At 47.1% G+C, this 22,612-nt stretch overlaps 1 protein-coding gene across 1 annotated transcript in view; it reads right to left on the minus strand.

The window, feature by feature from the left end:
* The window catches only part of PACS1 (phosphofurin acidic cluster sorting protein 1), a 1,518,728-nt gene that overhangs the window by 523,818 nt on the left and 972,298 nt on the right, over positions 1-22,612 (minus strand). The window contains exon 14 of the mRNA XM_086938495.1: positions 2,337-2,441. Coding sequence (XP_086794621.1) covers positions 2,337-2,441 — 105 coding nt within the window. The remainder of the gene's footprint in view (positions 1-2,336; positions 2,442-22,612) is intronic.

Below are 22,612 nucleotides of genomic sequence, written 5' to 3' on the forward strand. Positions count from 1 at the left end.
TGGTGCCAGTTTGGGAGCGGGTACAGGTGAATCTCTAAATTTTGACCCTTATTCCACTGACAATCTATGGCAGATCAGCAATATTCAAAATGGTCGCACTCCCCCACCTGCTATATCAATTGCAGAACCACCCGTACCCGATTGCGCTCAGATGGTTCTCGCTGGTCAACTCGCCCCTGGGGCAGTTCCTCTGGGAGGGGGGAGCGGTGTGTGTCGCATTGCGTACATGCTTTCTCTCTACGCACTGTGGAGGACTAGCGACCTCAGATATCCTTTCCTATTATCAGGCCTCGCACCTGTTGGTCCTCAACGAGTGGTGGTATGGGCACAGGGGGGACCCGGCCTATGCTGTAGAGCGGTACCTGATGGGGCAGTCCACTCTCCATACAATACTGTATTCCGTAGTGTTGCATGGCGCATTGTCACTGGCGACAAATATAGTATTCCAAATTTGGCGACAAAAATAGTATTCCAAATTTGGCGACAATCCCTGAAACGTAAGGGGTGGTGGAACACTCTTACGGAGGAAACCCCCCTGTGGCATAATGGGCGCCTGCCTGCATTGGTGGACCTACAGGCCTTTCGGGGTTGGGACGCCATTGGCGTTTCCACCCTGGGAGATTTTGTGCGCGATGGCTCCCTCAAGTCGTTTCGCGATTTGCAGGTGGAATTCAGCATGCCCCAGCCGCAATTCTTCCGGTACCTCCAGCTCTGACATGCGCTTGCCCCTAGTCTGGAGGGCCTTGACTTTATTCCAGAGTTTAGTTCATTGGAAGCGAAAGTTTTCATGGGTGACCTGGAGACCAAAAAGATATCAAGAATATACCAGTCCTTGGTCACTCACAGTGCGTCCCAACTAGTGAAATTACGGGAGGCTTGGGAGGGGGATGTAGGGGTCCTGGAGGAAGAAGACTGAAGGGAAGCCTTAGCCGCACCACGGGGGCGCCATAGTAGTTCATCTCCGCCTCATCCAATTTAAATATCTTCACCGGGTCAATTTTACTCGGTACGGTTGTGGCGGGCGGGGCTGATCGCTGTCCCGGAATGCCTCCGGTGTGGTGGGGCAGAAGGCACATTTCTACATACCGTCTGGCAATGCTTGTCATTAGACCGTTCTGGCGAGGGATCTTGGCCTGCCTCTTTGAAGTCCTGGGGAGGTCGCTTCCACGTACGCCACAGTTTTCCCTATTGCACGTGACAGAAGGGATCGGGGGTAATATACATAAACGGCATCTGCTTCAGGTGGGCCTCACATTGGCGAAATGTGATATCGCCCAGATGTGGAAGGATGTGCGGGCGCCCTCGATGGCTGCCTGGAAAAACGGATTTGACTTCTGCATGGAGTTGGAGCGGCCAATTTTTGTGGCGCGGGGGTGCCCGCATAAGCATTACAAAATTTGGAAGCGTTGGGCTGACTATAGGGGATTGTAGCTGGAGCCGCCGGCCGCAACGGATGATATCTCGGTGGAATGAGGGTGGGAATGGGGTGGTTGGGCCTGGCGCGGGGGGGAGGTGTTCTGGGGTGTGTGTGTTCCGGTGGGTGGGTCTCAGTGTTGTTTGCCCAACTTGGGGTGTGGGGGAAACAGTTGGGGCACGAGGGTTGTTATTCTCAATGATACTCATTCTCGAAAGTACTGTTTGTCTTGTTTTCTTAAAAAGGTCAATTGCTGCCATATAACTGTGTAATGTGATACTGCAGTGGACTCTGGAGTACGGAGCCATGCACTTTTTGTGCAACTTGACGAATAAAGTTTGTTTAAAAAAAAAAGAGAGAAAATTAAAGGTTTTTGAAATAAAAATAGATTATATATTTGAAGAGGGAGCAAAGCTCTTTGACTCCCTTTCCACAAGAGAATTAGTAGAAAACTGGGCAAAATGGCCTCTGGGAGAGGTGAGGTGCAAGGCACTAAACTCACCTGCTGAAGTTTGGGTCTTTTCAAATGACATTTGGGTGATACTAAATAAGCTCCGCTCTAAGGCCTTTCAGGCATGTTGTCTTTTTACTGCTTTGTAAATTTACAGTTTCATTCCCACCTAGACAACGGAAAAATGCTTCAAGCATGTGAACCCATGAAAGATACAATGCTGGAGAAATAGGAACCATCAAATGTAGTACAAATTCCAAAACTGCATGGTGATTGGCTAGGTAAAGAAGCAGTCACTTAAGACTTGCTAACAAGCACTTCCTTCCAAATACAAGTAATAAGATACAACAGTTATGCCTGGTCTTATAGCTCAATCTGCTTCCTTTGACCTAGCCTGAATATTGTGTTCCTTTAAACAATACAATCAATTCACTCCATGAGCATTCACTACCTGCGAAAGAGGAATCTTACCTGGCCCTGCCAGTCTACTGTGTTCACCAGAATAATGTTCTCAGGAAGTGTTGCTTCTGACACGAGGATCTGGTTTAGCTGGTCATAAACAAGTTTACGGGGGACCTGTGAGGAAGAACAGTGGATAGGTTACTCTTCTATCATCAGCATTCAAAAATGTAATCTGTAATATGGTGTAAATGGCGATACATTTAGTCCTTACGTAATGTGCCAGGGACAACCATTATCAATGGACTATATCTTAAATTAATGCTATCTGGTAGTTGATATAAATCTGATTTAGAACCAAAATCAAGCAGACCCTTCCCCTGGCTCCCGATCACAGCAATTTCAAAATGAAAAACTTCATCTCTTAATATATCAGGAATTTGACTAAACAACTTCATAAGCAAAAGAATACCTGCTGAAACTGAATCGAATGACTGAGCCCAGAAATATTGAAATCATTATTTTACCAGATGAAGTGAAACCATTACCCTAGGAAACAACTTCTGAACTGAATTCAAAATCTTTGTATTCTCTCAACTGAATTATGCCAACACCTTCCTCTGCAACCATTACACTGCCCCCCCCCCCCCTTAACAGCATCCTGCATGCCCTAGCATGCCTCGTCAAAGGCCTTAAAAAATATGACCACATTGCCCATCCCACAATGATGGCACTCTTCTTGTTTGCCTTGGTGAGCAACACCACCTTCAAAGCCAGTTGCATCAACTACACAGCCATGTCTACTGGCACAACCACCTGTCACGCTGATAAGTTCACCATCTCCGTGGCTTTCAGCACACCTGGAGCCTTCACATCAGGCTGTGGACCCAGAAGTTACTTACCTTCCGTAATGCATTATCTGGTAGGGGCAATATTTAGCTCCAGATTCCTTACCTTTGAATTCCCCAGGCAGGTAGATCTGGAAACTTTTGAGTGAGCAGTACCCCTTGCGCGGGCTCTCGGGTGACTCCATTCGGCTCAGTGTGATGTCGTCGGCGCCGGTTATGAAATTGCAGTTACCTATATAGGCGCCACCCAGACGTGCAGACTTAAGTACTTTTCACTTTTACACACCAGAAGCGCAGAGCCATGAAGTTACTGACTTAATTGGGTCATAAGAAACGGCCCTGAAAAGGGAGGAACTCTAGCCCTAACAAATGAGTCTGCAAAGCATGGAGGCATGAGTAGGTCTGTAAGGAATCTGCAGCTAGATATTGTCTCTACCAGATATTGAGCTACCGAAGCTAAGTAACTTGTTCATCTGATAGAGACTTCTAGAGGCACAGTCCTTACCTTGAACAGTAACCCAAGCCATACCATCCTGGCAGTGGGCTGCGGACAGATTTCTCACACTAAAAAGTCCTGCAGGACCGAACAGGCAAAATCCCTGCAGACCGGAATGTCCAGGTAGTAGTGCTTGACAAACATGTACAAAGACGCCCAAGCTGCTGCTTGGCAGATGTCCAGGACTGGGATGCCCCAAGAAAATGCCGTGGTTGCATCCTTTCCCCCTGGTGAAATGGGCTTTTAAGCCCTCAGGGCACTGCTTCTTAGCAAGGGTTTAGCAGATCTTAATTAGGGCTCCCGGTTTGATGGTATTTTTTTTTTTTACATTTCTGTCTGTATTTATCCATATTTATTTTTTGGCCAACTTATTGGTATTTATCCATATTTATTTTATTTTTTGAAACTAAATAGGGTTGTGAATTAGTATATTTCAACATTAATTTTACTGATAAATATGTAATCATACTTTTGTGCCCGTCGTGTTTTAGCAAATTAAACAGTCAAATATAGAGAAACACTACACCCACAGGTAAATAACTACGTTATAATCCAAATATGTTTTAATGTATGCCTGTATTTAGGGAAACCTCAACCTGTTTTTTAACTTCTCATACCGTCTATCTCCTCAGCTGTTGTCCTGGACATCATGAACACAGTACGGATAGTCACCAACATGAAGCACAATATTTCACATTTTTCTGCTTTTAAAAGTAATACAGACAGGAAAAACATTGTTTTCTATCTGTAAAAATGGAAAACTGGGAGCCTTAATCTTAATTCAGAGACCGACCCAGCGAGAAATAGTCCTTTTCTGCACTGAGCGACCATTTTTAGATCCCACGTACCCTACAAAGTGTTGGTTGTCTAAACTGAACTCTTTTGTGCGGTCAAGGTAGAATGACAATGCTCTTTTTTTCGGTCCAGACGATAGAGACGCTCCTCTTCCTTAGAGGGATGCGGGGGAGCAAAAAAGGTAGGCAGCATGACTGATTGACCCAGATGGAATGGGGTCACCACCTTTGGAAGAAATGAAGCACAGGTGTGAAGCACCACTTTATCTGTAAAGACCATCATTAATGGAGGCTTGAATGACTATGCCTGCAACTAACTCACTAGAAAGGCTGTCTTGATGGTAAGTAGCCGGAGGGGACAATTATGCAACGGCTCGAAAGGAGCATATATGAGAAATGTGAGGACCAAATTAAGGTCTCACTGAGGCATGACAAAGGGGGTAGGTGGAAACATATGTAGAAGCCATTTTGCGAATTAATTACCAACAGGAGATTTAACAAAAAAGAGGGTTGGTCTGACAGATGCTAGAAAGCGGACTGAGCAGAAAGATAACCCTAGACAGTACCAAACGCAGAGCCCTGCTGGGCAAGGATGAGAATGAGAAAAGGATAGTAGATAAAGAAGCAGAAAGATGGTCTACAGAACTTTCTGTACGATATCTTACAAACTTTTGCCATCAGCAGGTGTATACCGTCTTAGTGGAGGGCTGCCAAAATAACCTCACATAATTGGGAGAAAGATTGAAAGCTATTAACTGTCACCACTTTATCTCCACACAAGGAGGCGGACAGTTGACAGCTTTGGGTGGAAAACCCTACCCTGCTACCGCAACAGAAGATGCTCCCTAAGGGGCAGCCTGATCGGAGGCTCGATGCTCATTTTCCGACAATCTGGAAACCAGACTGTCATTGCCCAGTCCGTAGACAAAAGAAGGCCTTGGGCCGAGTCTTTCTTAATCTTCTTGAGAACCCTAGGTAGAAGTTTTATGGGCGGAAAGGGATACAGGAGGCCTGAGCTCCACTAGCAAAGTGAAGCGCCACCGAACGATAGCCACCTTGAAAACTCCAGCATACAAAACAGCTTACATTGCATGATCTCTTCTGAAGCAAACAGATCTAACCAAGACTCTCCCTACTGCTGAAATAGACCTTGAGCCACCTGTGACTGAAGATTTAATTTGTGATCAGCTAGGCATTGACGGCTGAGTTCGTCCGCCCTGGTGTTCAGAGAACCTGCCAGGTGTTGAACCACCAGGGCTATGTCCTGCTGTTCTAGCCATGTCCAGAGACCCAGGGTCTCTTCACATAGGGTCCCCGATCTCCCCGGCCTGTTTGTTGCAGTACCACATGGTGGTGGTGAGGTCCTTGAACACCTGCACTAACTTTCCCTTGACAGAGGAAAGAGATGCTTTCAGTGCCAACCAGATTGCCCGAAGCTCCAACAAATTGATGTGGAGCTCTGACTCCGCCTGTGTAGGAAAGTAGGATCTGCTTCATGGTTACCCCCACATTTTGCTTGGTGCCAGTAAGTTTTTGAACTAATTTGACAGGGATCCTGCTAATAAGGACCCCAGTCACTGTGTTTTCTCTCTAAATTGACCATGGTAAGTACTCTTGTAAATCCACAATTGGCTACTGGTGCACCCTTGTAAGTCCCTAGTATGAAGGTTGCTGCTACCAAGGCTTGTTGGTGCTCCTGACGGACACTGACCACCCAGTCACCGACATATGACATGGGACAGTTTGTGCACAGCTCCTGGACTTCTTCAGCGTGGGCTGGTTCTCCCAGCTGCAGCGACATTGCCACTGTCATCTCGCCTAAAACTTCAGACATCAGTGGGCATTGCACTTCGTGCCTCCTGATTAATCCCGAGTGGCATGGACTCTGTCCTCACTGCATGCAGTTTCTTCACTTCCAGAATCCACCTTTGGATTCCGCTGGACTTCTTCACCCACTTCTCCAGAGGCATCTTCTTCCAAGTCTTCCACTGTGGTCTATGGAGCTTTCAAACTTTTCTTCACTCTTATGTACTTAGCTTCCCTGGTGTAGGTAACCTGGTCTCTGGGGCATCCACGGGTGGGGTGGCTATCCAACCATCCGTCCTCCAACAAAATTCTTCGGGGTTCTCTGGGAATGGTTTTTCGTCTGCAAAACTGCAATACAACTTCTCCACTGACTTCCATTGGGCACATGGCTGTGTTCCCACTCTGCACACAGTCTCCGTGGGGTTCCTGGGTACTTACCTTGAGTGGTTCCTTGTGTCCCCGGCTCCTTTGGGTGTTCTGGTCCAAGTCCCATTCTCCTTTGCAGTTTGCATACCACTTTTTTAATACATGGTTTGGCTTCCCCCTGGAGACCACTGTAGTTTGTGTTACTTACCTTATTGCAATTGAAGTAAGGTATTGTATTTGTGTTGATATCTACGGGTAGGAGATATACCAATGTGTTAGTGAGTATTGTGTAATACGGATGTATGACGTTACAACGCATACTTTTACTCCGCATACCATTACAACGCGGTATTTACAACGCATACCGTTACAACGCATAGCGCTTTGAGGTGCTGGATAGTGGTAAGTATAATTTACTATTCTAACTCCAGTCCCCGTGGACCCTAGGGAAGGTGTTGGATAGTAAATTATACTTATTTCCTATCCTAGAGCGCCCCCCAGCGCAATGCGTTGTAATGGTATGCGTTGTAATGCCTGCGTTGTAGTGGTAGTGCGTTGTAAAAAATGCGTTGTAACAGGTGTATACCGTGTAATACATATAAGTATTTTTATATATACACTGTGGTTCTTTTTCATTTCACCTACACTACATGATTAAACTGGTAAAATAAGCTGCTTAACACTCCTTAAAGATAAGCCTGAAGGCAGCTATCCACAGCTATCAATTTGAGAGGTTTCTATGGTTATCAAAGACCACAAAAATCGCCCTAAGGGTTGCCTCGATTAGTGCAAAGTACCTCACTTAAATACGGGTGCACTATATACTACGCCAGCCTCCTGCAGAGGCCATAACTCGTTTCCACTACAAAATTGTCAATTGCCAGACTTTACTATATTGTGTGGCATAAGATGAGAATATCTTGCTGGGTGCAGGATTGGCAGGGGCAACCATGGATGGTCTCACTGTCATACGGCTTGTAACTCCTTAGTAAACCGGTATGTTTGTTGGACAACATAAATGTCAGGATTATGCCAGTCTTATTCTGTGCACACCCTCAGGATATGTTTGCCTTGCCTATATCCTTGCCAGCCCATAGTGCACCATCCTCACCCCTAACCTTACAGAATAAACAATGTGTGTGCAACCTCAGAACTTGACAACCTTGATCCTCCAGGAAAATAGTGGGAACAGATCTAGAATCCTTTCGTTTGGACTCTCGAGCATACGGTAAGAAATAAGCAAGAAATACTCAGCAAAGTGTTTCAACAGTTATTTATCGACTTTTTGGTTACCAGAAGGCAAACACGTGAAAATAAGAGGCACAGCATTCCACTGTGCACAGTAGCAGTTACATTGAGCTGAGATTCAATAAAGCACTTGTTGACTTGACTGTCTGCTTTTACTGGTCCACTCAGTGTCCTTTTCAGAGAGAAGATATTGCTATAGAAACTGAGAGTGAGCTAAGTGTGTTCACATTTCTTTCTGTTATACATCGGAGCCTCATATTATAAATGGTCTCCAAGCCAGAAGTTTGAATCTGAGCAAATTTTAGGGACACCTCAGCACAAGAAACTACAAAACTGAGTTATGTGCTAAGTAAATTTCCAATGCCTCAAACCAATTTGGGAATAATTTCTCAACATCAGACCCAAGTGACACTGAAGTTTGAGAGTAGTTATAAATATTGTGAGAGGGACCCAGCAGTATTTGTGACTTGAAAATAATTAGCAATTTCCTATTAATGTCAGCAGCACCTGTGACATATTTTTCAAACCTGCCCTGATACTCAGTGTAATGTGGATCAGCTCAAGAAAATGTCCATGCAAGGAACTGCAACCCAAACTCCAGGACTTTTTCTTCTATTCTAAGGAGCTAGAGGCACTGACCGTAGCAAAATCAATATTCTTCCTCAGTCATTACATTGACAGCCATAACCTATCAATGAGTAACACAACAGAGTGACCAATTCCATTGCTTATTTATCAGTTGATATTTCGCAGCCGTTAACTAAAAGACATTAGTTCGCTTTAACCCCTTGGGCACGGCCGCGAGTCTGCGCCTGTGCGGCACATTCCAATCGCGGGTGCGGTCATGACGGCCAGGAGCCGTCATCAGAACACGAGCACTGTGTGCCATGACGGCTCCCGGCCGTCATCAACATGGAAGGGGTTAAATTAGAACTAGGAGAATACATCATAAAAAGATAAACAGAGCAGGAGAAAACAGTAACAAAAGAAAAGGACTATGTTACTTACCCTTAAGCATTTATTTGTAGCGTATAGTGCAGTCGAGTCATATGCTTAGCATTATCCTACCATCTAGTGTTGGGCTCGGACAATTACAAGTTGTTTTTCTTCCAAGAAGTCTTCGAGTCACGAAGTATAGTGACTCCTCCTCTGAATGTTCCTCAGCCCCTTTGTTAGATTGTTTTTGACTCTTCAGGTTAGAAAAGGAGCAATACAGTGACAGAATAGAGTAACATGAATAGAAAGTGTGTGTAACTTAATGTACTAAATAGAGTATTAAATACTGCAACCAAAAGCTTCCTGGGAGGAGGGTGGGTGCATAGGCATCTACAGCAATAGACACTACGACTAGATGCATACAGGGTAAGATACAGATGATTAGCATCTAATGAAAAGTTAAGTACAGCTTGACCCACTCTTGCTTGTTAATCTGTGAAGACATCAACACAGTACTGTTTTGTAAATGTATGTGGGTTATTCCATGTTGTTGTTCTGCAAATATCCTCTACAGGGATATTTCCTAGAAAAGCAATGGTTGCTCTCTGGTTACTGTATGGCTTTCTTGTAACAGGGTTGAATGCATCTAACTATCCATTGAGCTATTCCTGCCTTGGATATGAGTGCTCCCTGTGAGGCTTGGTAAAAACGGCAAAAAGTGGTTGTGTTTACCTAAGGATTTTGTTCTATCAATGTAGAACATGACAGCTCTTTTGACATCTAATGTGCGTAGGGCTTTCTCTGCTACTCTGTCTGGGTTAGGAAAGGACACTGGTAGTTCTAGAGTCTGACTTGTGTGAAAGGCTGAGATCACCTTAGGTAGGAAGTTTGGATTAGTTTGTAGAACTAATTTTGATGGTAAAATGTTAAAGAAAGGTTCCTCCTGAGAGAAGTGATTGTCAAGAGGAAGGCAAGTTTCCATTTTAGAAATTGGAGTTGACCTCAATGAAGTGGTTCGAATGGTGGCCCAATAGGCCTTGTAAGGACAATGGTTAGTTTCCATGCTGGGGCTGGTGGAGGGCAAAGTCGGACAACCCTTGTGAGTTCATCCATGAATGGTTTGATTACTGGTATTTTAAATATGGACAAAGGTTGCCTGATCAGCATTTAGGCAGCTAGGGCTGCTAAGTGTAATCTGATAGAAGTGTAGGCGATCCCCGCTTCCTGGAGATGGAAGATGGATATAAGATCTTGCACTGTGGGTGCTAAAGACTGGAGTTGTTTATTTGTACAGTAATGTACAAAGCGTTTCCATTTTGCAGGGTAGTATGCTCTACTTGTAAATGGACGAGCCCGTTTAAGGATGTCCATACATTCTTGTGGTAATTTGAGATGCCCAAATTCTAGGACTTCAGGAGCCAAATCGCTAGATTTAGCTGCTTTGGATTGGGATGCATTACCTTCCCTTGATCTTGCTTCACTAGATGTGGCCAGAGAGGTAGTTTCTCATGTGGCACTACAGATAGTTGCAGTAGGGTTATGAACCATGCTTGCCAGGCCCATGTTGGGGCCATTGGGATTGGAGGTAGAGACGTTTGTGTTAGCTTCTGCACCACATATGGAATGAGTGGGAGAGGAGAAAACACATAGGTGAATACTCCTGACCAGTTCATCCACAGTGCATAACCCTTGGATTGAGGGCGAGGAAACCTGGAGATGAAGCTTTGGCATTTGACGGTGAGGTGAGTGGCAAACAGGACTAGGTTTGGTATCCCCCATCTATTGAAGTGAGAGTAGAGGAGTGGTAGGTTGATCACCCAGGAGTGTACCTGCTGATGTGTTCAGCTGAGCATATCTGTCAAGTCATTGCCCACGACAGGTAGGTATTCTGCTAGGAGGGGGATTTTGTGTGAGGTCACACAGGGCCAGATACACTCCGATAGGGGGGATGGCTGTGAAGAGTGTGTGTCCCCCCCACCCCTGATTTAGAATATAATGCACTGCAGTCATATTTTTTGTGCGTTTGAGCACTACCTTCTGGTGTAGGTGACTGCGAAAAGCTTTGGGCGCTAGTTGAATTGCTAGAAGCTATAGATGGTTGCTAAGTAGATGTCTCTGATATACTGTAGACAGACAGTGAACTGCAAGATTCTGCATATGTGCTCACCAACCCTGAAGAGATAAGTCTGTGGTAATGATGATTTGCGGAACTGGGGCTTTAAAGAGCCGGCCCTGCAACAAGTTGTTGCTGTTACACCTCTGCAGACAGCTATGGGTCCTGCCCAATCTACAGTAGCTCTTGTAGATGTCCTTCACTTGAAACCATTGCGATTGTAGAGTGCGCTGAGGGGTCACATATGTAGGTGAGCATGTGGTACTATGGCTATGAAGGAAGACATCATACTTAAAAGACCCATTACTACTTTTACTATGAGTTGAGCTTGTGATTGAAAACAAGGCAAGTTTTGTTTGAACTTTTGCACTCTTTCTGGACTGGGATACGCTTTCGCTGTGACTGAATTGAGTGTTGCACCTAGGAAGGGCTGAAATTGTAGGGGTTGCAGATGAGACTTTAGTATGTTGAGGGCAAACTCCAGTTTGTGCAGAAGGTTAATTATCTGTTGAGTGTCCTGAAAACACTGCAGGTAGTTTGGGCTCTTGATGAGCCACTCGTCGAGATAGGGGAAAATAAGTATTCATACCCTTCTGAGATGAGCCGCTACTACTGTAAGGCATTTGGTGAAAACTCTTGGAGCCTTAGTGACCTCGAAGGGTAGCACTTTGAATTGGTAGTGTCTGCCGTTGAGTTGCAAAAGGAGATAACAGCAGTTCACCCGATGTTTGGAAATATGCGTCTTTGATGTTTAATGCCTTCATGAAATACCCTTTTTGTAGCAATGGTGAACAAGTTACTTACCTTCAGTAATGCCTTATCTGATAGCGACATAATCTGGATGCAGATTCCTTACTGTTGAATTTCCCAGGTGTCAGACTGGATCCAGAAGACTTTTCTTCGAGCAATGATTTGATTTGATTTGATTTTGGGTTTTGTAGAGCGCTCAGCTACCCTTAGGCATCCCGGCGCTGGTGAACACATCCTGGAAGGTGGGAAGTCAAGTGGGGGAGCGCTCAAGGGAAGAGTAGGGTCTTCAGTCTTTTCCTAAATCTGAGATGGTTATGTTCCTGCCTAAGGGAGAGTGGGAGGGCGTTCCATAGCCTGGGGGCATTGTACGAGAACTGGCGACCACCTGTTCTGGCCTTCGAAATTCTGGGGATTTTTGCCAGGGAGAGGGAGTTAGATCTGAGATGTCTGCTAGATGTTTGGTGGGACACCAGAGGCCTGAGTATGGGAGGGCCTTCATTGTGCAGTATTCGATGGGTAATGCACAGGGTCTTGAAGTCGACCCTTTCCTTGACTGGTAGCCAGTGCAGACTTTTGAGAGCTGGCTTAGCGGAATTCCTTGCAGCGGTTCCAGTAAGTATTCTGGCCGCAGCATTTTGTGCACATTGGAGTCTGTGGACTACAGAGACTGGGGCCCCCAGATATAGGACATTGCCATAGTCCAATCTGGAGTTCACCAGCCCCTGCATCAAGAGCTTCCTGGATTGAGGGGGGAGAAGATGGAGAATCTTTCGTGCCATCTTTATGAGGCCGAAGCACGTTCCCGCAGTTTTCCTCGCTTGTGTTTTGAAACTGAGCTCCTGGTCTAGCCATATCCCTAGGCTTTTTACTTCAGATTTTGGGGGTGGTGGAGATCCCATGCATGGTGGCCAGGGAAGAGGAGTGGGGATTTTATTTGGGTTTCCTAAGAGGAGTATTTCCGATTTTTCCCCGTTCAGTTTCAACCGAGACTCGCACATCCACTGGTGCACTTTTTCCAGACAGCTACATAAGTTGGTGAGGGCGTTGTCTGATTGGTTTAGGGAAACGACGAGCTGGGTGTCATCGGCGTACATTATTGATTTAATCCCGAAAGGTTTGACAACATCCTCGAGGGGTGCCATGTACACGTTAAAAAGTGTGGGGCTCAGGGAGGACCCCTGAGGCACCCCACACTTGAGTGCCTGAGCTTTGGAGATGGAATGCCCATCTGTTACTTGAAAAGACCTGTTCTCAAGAAAAGATGAGATCCAGGCTAAGGCGGAGCCCGCCACTCCTGTTAGTTCAAGACGGTGAACAAGGGTTGCGTGGTCAACCGTGTCGAAGGCGGCACTTAGATCGAGGAGGATCACTGCCACTGATCCTCCTACGTCAAGTATGCCCCTAGCTTCTTCGACCACGGCTAACAATGCGGTATCCGTCCCTTGTCCTGGTCTGAAACCCGTCTGGGTTTGGCGGAGGAGGTGGTTGGTCTCTAGGAACTCAGAAAGATGTTGGTTCGCTACTCTCTCTGCGACTTTGCTCATTGCCGGCAGCAATGAGATTGGTCTGAAGTTTGATGGGTTTGCTGGATCAAGATGCGGTTTTTTTAAAAGAGCTTTAACCGTGGCTTTTTTCCAGTTTGCTGGGACTATGCCAAGCTCGAAGGAGGCGTTGATCAAGTTGGTGAGAGGAGGGGCTATAGTGGAAGCAACTTGTTTCAGTTTACTGATAGGAGCTGGGTCTGAAGGGGCGCCGCTTTTGACTTTGTGCAGGACGTTGAGAAACATTTCAGTGGTGATGTGGGGGAAGGAGAGCAACCTCTGGGTGTTTTGGGAGATCGGGTGGTGGGGGCCTCTTAGAGTGGTACACACCGCCGGAAGGGAGTTGAGAATTTTTTCGATTTTGTTCGAAAAGAATTCGGCCATCTGGTTGCATTTTGAGCCATCCAGGTCGGGCGGTGAGGGGGGTTCCTGAATTTTGGAGAGGCATTTGACTATCCGATAGGTCTCTTTAGCGGAGTTGGTTGCGGCTGCAATTTGGTCCTCAAAGTAGGCGGCCTGTGCCGTTTTTAAGGCATTTTTGTAGAGCCTAATGTGGGCTTTGTATCCACTTCTGTCGTCTGTGTTCCAGTTCTTTCTCCATTGGCGTTCAAGCCTTTTGCCTTTCCGTCTTAATTCGCGCAGTTCCTCGGTGAACCACGGTAGTTTAGAGGATCTCCTAATGGGAGGGAGGATTTTTAACGGTAGGACTATATTGAGAGAGTCGCTAATCCAGTTGTGTAGTTGAGTTTCGGCTTTGGAGGGGTCGGGGTCAGCTGTGGGTAGAGTGGAGGACAGAGAGCGTTCCCATAGGTTAGCGTCCAGTTTTTTCCATGGGCGTGACGGGGCCCGTGGGTGAGGGGTATCCGTGATCTTCCCTGGAAGTTGGAATTTGAAAGGGACCAAAAAATTATCAGACCAGGGGAGAGGGAGAGGAATATGAGCAGAGAGTTGGGAGAGGTTCGAGAAGATGGGGTCCAGTAGATGTCCTTTAGAGTGGGTGGGGTCATTACTGAGTAGTCGAAGATTCTGAGAATTTAGTTCAGTTTTTAGGTCTGTGGCGAGTTTATTGTCTTGGTCATCGAAGTGGAGATTTAAGTCCCCGAGGATGGTGAAGTTTGGGGTTCAACAGGCCAGGGAGGAGATGACATCAATGAGTGAGTTTATGAAACGCCCTACCTGTCCTGGCGGGCGGTAGATTAACACCCCCGTTAGCGTGGTGGAAGGTGGCAGATGTAAAGAAAAGAGAATATTTTCACTGTCGAGAATGGGGCTGTCTTTGAATTGACATGTGAGGTTGTCGCGATAGATAATCGCGATGCCGCCTCCCGTTCCTGTAGGTCTATTGAGGATTTTAATGAGATACCCAGGAGGTAGTGCTTGGATAATGTCCGGGTCGGAGCTACCGGACAGCCAAGTTTCTGTTAGAAACAGAACGTCCAAGTTTGACTCGGTTAATAGAAGGTTAATTTCAACGTGATGTTTAGGGAGTGACCTGCAATTCAGCAGAGCCATCTCCAGGCCGGCAGGTTCGGAGTGGGATAAGGGCATAGCCTTGTAGGCGCAGATAGGGCAGCTAAGAAGCTCCTGCTCCGGGCTAATAGATCCGTTACATCTGGTGTTTGACGTATCTCTGAGTTGGCACAGAGTTTTTTGTGAGTATTTGATTCGGGGTCGATCTGAGCCGGCCAGGGGTAAGGGCCCTAGGCTCGGTCTGGCGCGGACGGGCGCAGACGGGCTTGCCTTAGGCGCGCCTTCGGCGCGCAAACGGCGCTCCCGCTGCGCTCGCCCGCTGCGCTTCCGCCATATGCACATTTTATAGAGGCTGACTGAGGGAGGGGGGGGGGTGTGGCCAAGCAAGTGGGCGTGGCCTGACTCCTCGCGCTGCGAGCGTCCGAGGAGTGGAGCAGTTTCTGTGTCAGCTGGCAGCGTTAGAGTCCGCTACGTGGCTGGGTCAAGTGCTCGATTGTTGGCAGTTGCAGGGTGCTGTGGTGAGTTTTAAAAGCTAGCACACGTTATGCAGTGACAATAATTCAATTTTAAAAACAAAGCAAAGCAATGCGCTACGCGCTCTCCCGGCTTCCGCCTCAGGAGTGTGATCAGTTACTACCTGGCGCTTTCAATCAGCGTTTAAGTAGTCGGCTCGGGGGGGGCGTGGCCAAGAAAGTGGGCGTGGCCTGACTCCTCGCGCTGCGAGCGTCCGAGGAGTGGAGCAGTTTCTGTGTCAGCTGGCAGCGTTAGAGTCCGCTACGTGGCTGGGTCAAGTGCTCGATTGTTGGCAGTTGCAGGGTGCTGTGGTGAGTTTTAAAAGCTAGCACACGTTATTCAGTGACAATAATTCAATTTTAAAAACAAAGCAAAGCAATGCGCAACGCGCTCTCCCGGCTTCCGCCTCAGGAGTGTGATCAGTTACTACCTGGCGCTTTCAATCAGCGTTTAAGTAGTCGGCTCGGGGGGGGGCGTGGCCAAGCAAGTGGGCGTGGCCTGACTCCTCGCGCTGCGAGCGTCCGAGGAGTGGAGCAGGTTCTGTGTCAGCTGGCAGCGTTAGAGTCCGCTACGTGGCTGGGTCAAGTGCTCGATTGTTGGCAGTTGCAGGGTGCTGTGGTGAGTTTTAAAAGCTAGCACACGTTATTCAGTGACAATAATTCAATTTTAAAAACAAAGCAAAGCAATGCGCTACGAGCTCTCCCGGCTTCCGCCTCAGGAGCAATACCTCTGCGCGCCATTAGGTGGAGTCTATCGGCTCCACGTGACGTCATAGTCATCAGCGGCGTAGTGACGTCTGCATCACTTATATAGGCACCTCCTCAGTGTGCTGATGTCAATTACTTTTCACAACTTTCCACACCAGGAGCGCAGAGCCTTAAAGTGCGCTGACATTGGTGCGTTTCTGAACCACTAGGCCCTGAAAGGAAACAGCCCTGACTCTAGAAACCTGTCTGCAGTGCGGGAGGATGGGTGGGTCGATAAGGAATCTGCACCTAGATTATGTCTCTACCAGTTAAGGCGTTATTGAAGGTAAGTAACTTGTTCATCTGATAGAGACATCTAGCCGCAGGTTCCTTACTGTTAATACCAAAGCAGTGCCATCCCCAGAGGAGGAACAGCAGACAAGTTAGACCAGAAAATCCTGCAGGACAGAGCAGTCAAATAGGCCCCCCTGCGGACTTGACAGTGAAGGCAGTAATGTTTGGCAAATATGTACATGGATGCCCACGCTGCTGCCTGACAAAAGTTCAGGACTGGAACCCAACATTGCAACTCTGTGGTAGCAGCCTTAGCTCTGACTGAGTGAGCTCTTAAGCCTTCAGGAGGCTGCTTATTGACCAGAGCATAGCAAATTTTGATAGAGGATGACCCATCACGAGATAGTCTTCTTCTGCACCGCACAACCTTTCTTTGCTCCAATGTACCCCACAAAGAGTTGGTCGTCCACCTGGAACTCTTTAGTGTGGTCAAGGTGGAACAACAATGCTTTTTAGGTCTAGACAGTGGAGTTTTTCCTCTCCTTTAGTGGGAAGCGGAGAAAGTTGTCAAGGTCATAGATTGCCTCACATGGAATGGTGTTACCACTTTCAAGAGGAAAGAGGCTGTGGTGCGAAGCACCAATGTGCCAGAGAATATTGTCAGGTAAGGAGGCTTGGATGACAAAGGCTGCAGTTAGCTCACCCTACTGGCAGATGTGATTGCCATTAAAAAGTCTGTTTTGTTGGCAAGCAGCCAGAGGGGGCAGTTGTGCAGAGGTTCAAATGGAACACTCATCAGGAAGATAAGAACCAAATTAAGGTCCCTCTGATGCATGATGAAAAGGGAAGGTTGGATCCAATCACAGATCTGGGTTAAATCCATCGTTATTTTGCTCACCAACCCACCCCAGTTCAGACATGGCCATATGCAAATCAGTCTTGACCCTGTGCCTCCTGGGAACAGTCCAGACCGAACTGCCAAGCCATGTCTTCCCTGGACCGGAATCAAGCATCCTAGGACCGGTTTCTGGCTATCTACCGTCTTCAGCCAGGATAACTTGACTCCAGTGGCGAAGTGAGCACGGGACCCACGTCTGGGCATACCCTTCCCATATAGGGTGAACAGCAAAATACACAAGATGATGGACAGAATGTTGCACAATGGCAAAACATTCACCCCCAGTCACAGATCCGGGTTAAATCCATTGTTCTTTCGCTCCCCAAGCCACCCCAGTTCAGACATGGCCATATGCAAATCAGTCTTGACCCTGTGCCTCATGGGAACAGTCCAGACTGAACTGCCAAGCCATGTCTTCCCTGGACCGGAATCAAGCATCCTAGGACCGGTTTCTGGCTATCAGCCGTCATCAGCCAGGATAGCTTGACTCCAGTGGCGAAGTGAGCCGGGACCCACGTCTGGGCATACCCTTCCCATATAGGGTGAACAGCAAAACACACAAGATGATGGACGGAATGTTGCACAATGGCAAAACATTCACCCCCAGTCACAGATCTGGGTTAAATCCATCGTTATTTTGCTCACCAAGCCACCCCAGTTCAGGCATGGCCATTTGCAAATCAGTCTTGATCATGTGCCTCATGGGAACAGTCCAGGCCGAACTGCCAAGCCATGTCTTCCCTGGACCGGAATCAAGCATCCTAGGACCGGTTTCTGGCTATGTGTCATGGATCTTTCAAAATGGTACGAGGGAGGCTGTTCCATGGCCTGAAATTTATACCAGAATGGTACGTTCATGACTTTCCAAAATGTGCAGGCCTGGTTTCAGGATATTTTTTACAGTACACTAAAATATTGCATACTGTCCAGGAGACGGGGACATCATTTCGTGACGAACTGTCATATGGTTACTGCGTTTCTATATATTGTGTTAAGTTAGCATGAGTTTATTAAATGTTTAAACGACATATTTTCCTTCGGCTTCAGTTTGCACACGACACCTAATTGTTATTGTAGCTTTCAACCTAGACGAAAGATGTGATTTATTTGAGAATAATATGTTATTGCTCTGATATCAGTAGTGCCTGGTACAACTGTCTGCACACTGAGAACTGCACCCTCTAAGAATAACCTAACACAAGGTTGCTGAAAACCTGATCCTCGCACTACATTAGACATAACACAAATAATGTTGCTGCCAACATTTGGGCTCTACGCGGGTTTAAGATAGAGTTACAGGGAATGAAAAGAAGACACTTGATGCTTCGCATGCAGAGAGCTGGTAGCTGTTGATGTGATCTACTCCTACTGAGAATTAGAGGTATGGGCCCGCCCTGCTAGAACCCAAACGAGACCTTCTTAGATATAATATAATATGCTAATTAGGGTGCGCGAAATATAGGTGATACAGAATTCTATAGAGTTTGCATCATAACATGCTATCACCCTTTGCTTATTATGGATTAGTGATTATGCTGCTAACTCTGGTTTTTATAATATGTATGTTGATATTATATAAGATACTGCGTTTGAGAACTTTGCATTGAAAAATAAACTTTTCAAACTTGCACGTGTGTTCTTTGCCTCCAAGTTTCGGTTTGTAATGATTATATAACGAAAGAGTGTTCATGTGTTCCACGATACCTGAGGTACCCTAAGTTCATGTTCTGGATTGTCTAAGTCATTGGTAAGTTATTACTACCGATGAGACACTGTAGCTAGCTTGGTAAGGGGATTTCTGAAACTAAGGTGAGTTTTGGGTCACCCTAACTCACCCAGGTTCTAGATCTCTGTGCACAGTTCTGTGGGAGAACGGAAACCCTGCTACATGGCGCCCATACGTTGTTGGCCTTATATCATGACACTCGAGTAGTATATCATTCAATCCTTAACACCTTCATTCCCGTATCCGGAAAACGGTGGTGTTGGACAAACCTACCTAATTTTAAAATAGGTCTTTTCAAGCTTGATTCTTTCTAAAACGGTTTCTTTGAATTACTACCCAGTTGTGCTACAAAGTAGTCTTTGTTTTTTCATCTTCCGGTGCCATCATGGCACAAGCCGTGGACATCCCGCAGCATAGTCGCATTGCGGTGCGAGACCACTTGCGGGCTTATAATGTCCCTGTGGATGGCTTGGCTGTTGTTCTGGTGGTGAGTGCGGAACATGCTTACCCGTACGAACTGTTTTATTCGTGGGTGACATTTCCGGCAGTGGACACTAATTCTGGAGTGTTCCATTCATACACTGCTTCCGATGTACCGGTTGCGTATGCTCCGTACAGGGCACTGGAAGTTCCTATTGATGCTTGGCAGCATGGAGTTTGGTTTGGTGGCGCCCTACCACACGCTTTAACCGCTCCGAGGTTAGGTCCTTTGTCCATTCCGGGCACACCTTGGCCCGCTTTGGCTGGATTCACTCCTCACCCTAATCGCGCCACTTGTAACGTGGCAGATCTGCGGCGGCTTCATGAAGTCGCAGTGGCAGTGATTAGAGCGCTTGTTCAATACACTAGCCGTAATGTTCAAGACGTAGCCCCTAGGGGTGCACAGCTTCGTGCAGAACAGGCTGGCTTGAAAATCAATCCTGTCATGGTAAATTCCGTGATGGGCAAAAAGCCCCAGGACAAGGATGATTTTCCGTTCTGGCTGGCTGAGAAATTCGGCCAGCTGGAAGCTATGTTTCCCAACACGAGTCCTGGTGATAAGCACAGGATTCTTACACTAAGTTTACCAAAAGATTTGGCACCTGAACTTGTTGACTGTGAGACCTGGGGTAGGACTTTTGCAGCGGTCTATTCGAGGTGCTATGGTACCACGTCTGTGACCAATCTGAGTGCGGTCCTTAAACGTGTTCAGGATGAACACGGACCGGAGTCGGCGGTCGAATTGGGTATGCGCCTGTGTGGCACCTTTGATATTGTTTGCGATCTGATCCTTGCGAATGTCAAGGGGGATGCAGTGAACTTTCAGGTTGCTAACGCATTGGCGTTGGTTCCCGAGGCCGAGAGACCCCGTAGGTTGGCAAGGATTATTGTGGCTGCTTATAAAACGGTTGGCCGCAATGCGAAGGGGCTTAAAGTTTTTGCTGATAAGGAGAAAAAGCCCCAGGGTCAGTCTTCGGATACTAGTGGTCAACAAAAGTCCAAAAAACAAAATTGGCCTAAAAAGCAGAATCAGGGTAAGCAACAACAACAACAAACACAGGTTTCTGCTCCTGCGTCTCCGTTGCCTGCGCAGTCAGATCGGGTTTATGATTTGCGCGACCGCGCGATGATTAAGTCACCTGAAAGGTTTCAGGCTTCTGACCAACGCTCTCCTCGTTCCTTTCAGGACTCATCGGCTCCGTCAACCGGTGGTGGAAGGGGCGGCAGGGGCCGGGGTGGCCAGCAAGGACGTGGTCAGCCCCGCCCACGAGCCGGTGGAGATCAGCAGGAAGGCGCTACGCCGAAGAGACCACAGTTTGCAACGAAGAAAGTCGCTGCCCTGACAGCGCATCGATATGCCCCAGATAGTGAGAACGAGGCTTCGGAATCTGAGGTGGGCTCTGACCTTGCTGGACAGCGCAGCAGAGATTACCATAGTGAGAGAGGCCCTCCGTCCACTGTTGAAGGTGACAGCGACTGACACTTATGTTGTAATTGAGACTGCTGATACGCATGTTGCTCCCCCTGAACGCCTTTTTGAAATTGTCCTGTTAATTGAAGGTGACATGCAGCGAACTGTAAAAGGGGTATTTTGGGAAAATCTCTCGTCTACGTATGACATTTTGATTTCGGAGGCTGACTGGCCCCCACCTTTTGTTCTCGCAGCTCCGCGAGCGGAGGAGGTGATCCTCCCCAGTTTCGCGCACACTGTATCGAGAGTGGAAGCGCAGCATTTTGCAGAAGAGTGGGCTCTGGCGCTTGCGCCGGCTGTGTATCGCAATCAGTGTGGCTGGGATAAATTATCTCCAAGCCACGAGATTCCGTTGCGGTCTCAGCCGCAGCCTCAACCTCAATATCCCATACGGCGTGAAGCCAAAGCTTCAGTCGCGGCTATCCTTGAACAATTGGAATATCAAGGTGTAATTGAAACGTGTGTGTCACCAATGAATAACCCCCTTTTTACTGTAAACAAGCCGGACGGCTCTTATCGTTTGGTTTTGGATTATAGGCATTTAAACTCGCATTGCCGTAACTGCGCAGTACAGAATACTCATGGCTCTGCTTTAGTGAATAGTCTTGAGCGTAAACGGTTCAAAACCACGCTTGACATTTCCAATGGTTTTTATGCCCACAGATTAGATGGTCTAAGTTCCCAATGGACCAGTTTTACATGCGGCGGTGTGCAAAAAATATTTTGGCGTCTCCCAATGGGCTATAAGAATAGTCCTGGGGTATTCTCCGCCCGCATTGTCTCTCTTCTTGAGGGCATCGACCCAGTTGCTTGTTCGTATGTGGATGACATTTATCTCACAGACGACGATCTTTGGGAGCATCTGTGTCGTGTAAATAGCATAATTTGTAACTTTGCAGACATAGGTTACAAGTTTGGCTTTGCAAAGTCGCACATTGCAGAGTACACAGTGTTGTTTCTCGGCTACGAGCTAAACAACGAGGGAAAGGGGTTAGCACCTCATTTCCTGGAGAAATGCGCACAGCTGCGCTCTCCGACAACACTGAAAAAATTACAATCTTTACTGGGCTTTTTGAATTTCGGGAGGACTTACATTCCGGAATATGCCCAGCGTATCAAGCCTTTGTATGCTTTGATACAACCATCTTTTTCCAAATCATGCTGGCTGCCTGAGCATTCAGCCATTCTGCAGTCTGATTTCCTCGCTTCTGAATACTTACAGACTCGTGATAACCAGACCAACCTGGTGATAAGAATTATCCCTGGGGCGGTGGGTTTCACGTACCTGACTTTTAATGAGGGAGATACAGTGCCTATTGCTTACAAGTCACACTTGTACACTTCGGCTGAATTGCGTTTTTCCACTGTGGAGAAAGTTTTAACGGCTGTGCAGATGGCAATTCTTAAGGAACGTGCCCTGTCACAAGGAAAACGCATGTTGGTTGTTACCCCGTGTCCGGCCTTAGAGGCGGTTACGAAAGCCAGTGTACCTAATTCCAAAGCTTTGCACCCTAGGTGGATTCAGTGGGCTGCATCCTTGACATCCCAGGAGGTCACGTTTATTTTTGACGCCACTTTACGGTCGCAGGAGTACTTACAGTATGAATTTGTTCATCCTGCTCCTTTAGCAATGCGGCCGTTGGAGGATTTCCATTGCATCATTTACACTGATGGTTCGGCGCAGGTTGCGCATGGCTCCAAACATGCCTACGTTTCCGCTTGCGCAATTGTGGTCGGTGCCATGGTGAACGATGAGTTCAAGTCCAGTGTTGTGCACACGCAGACGCTTGGGGACTGCACCGCACAATTAGCAGAGCTTTGTGCTCCGATGCTTGCATTGGAGTACGCAGATCCTAGTGTGACGACTTTGATCGTAAGTGATTCTTACTACTGTGTCCAGTCTTACAATGAG

The sequence above is a fragment of the Lissotriton vulgaris genome, chromosome 9 (assembly GCF_964263255.1).
Source record: "Lissotriton vulgaris chromosome 9, aLisVul1.2, whole genome shotgun sequence".
NCBI classification, from domain to species: Eukaryota; Metazoa; Chordata; class Amphibia; order Caudata; family Salamandridae; genus Lissotriton; species Lissotriton vulgaris.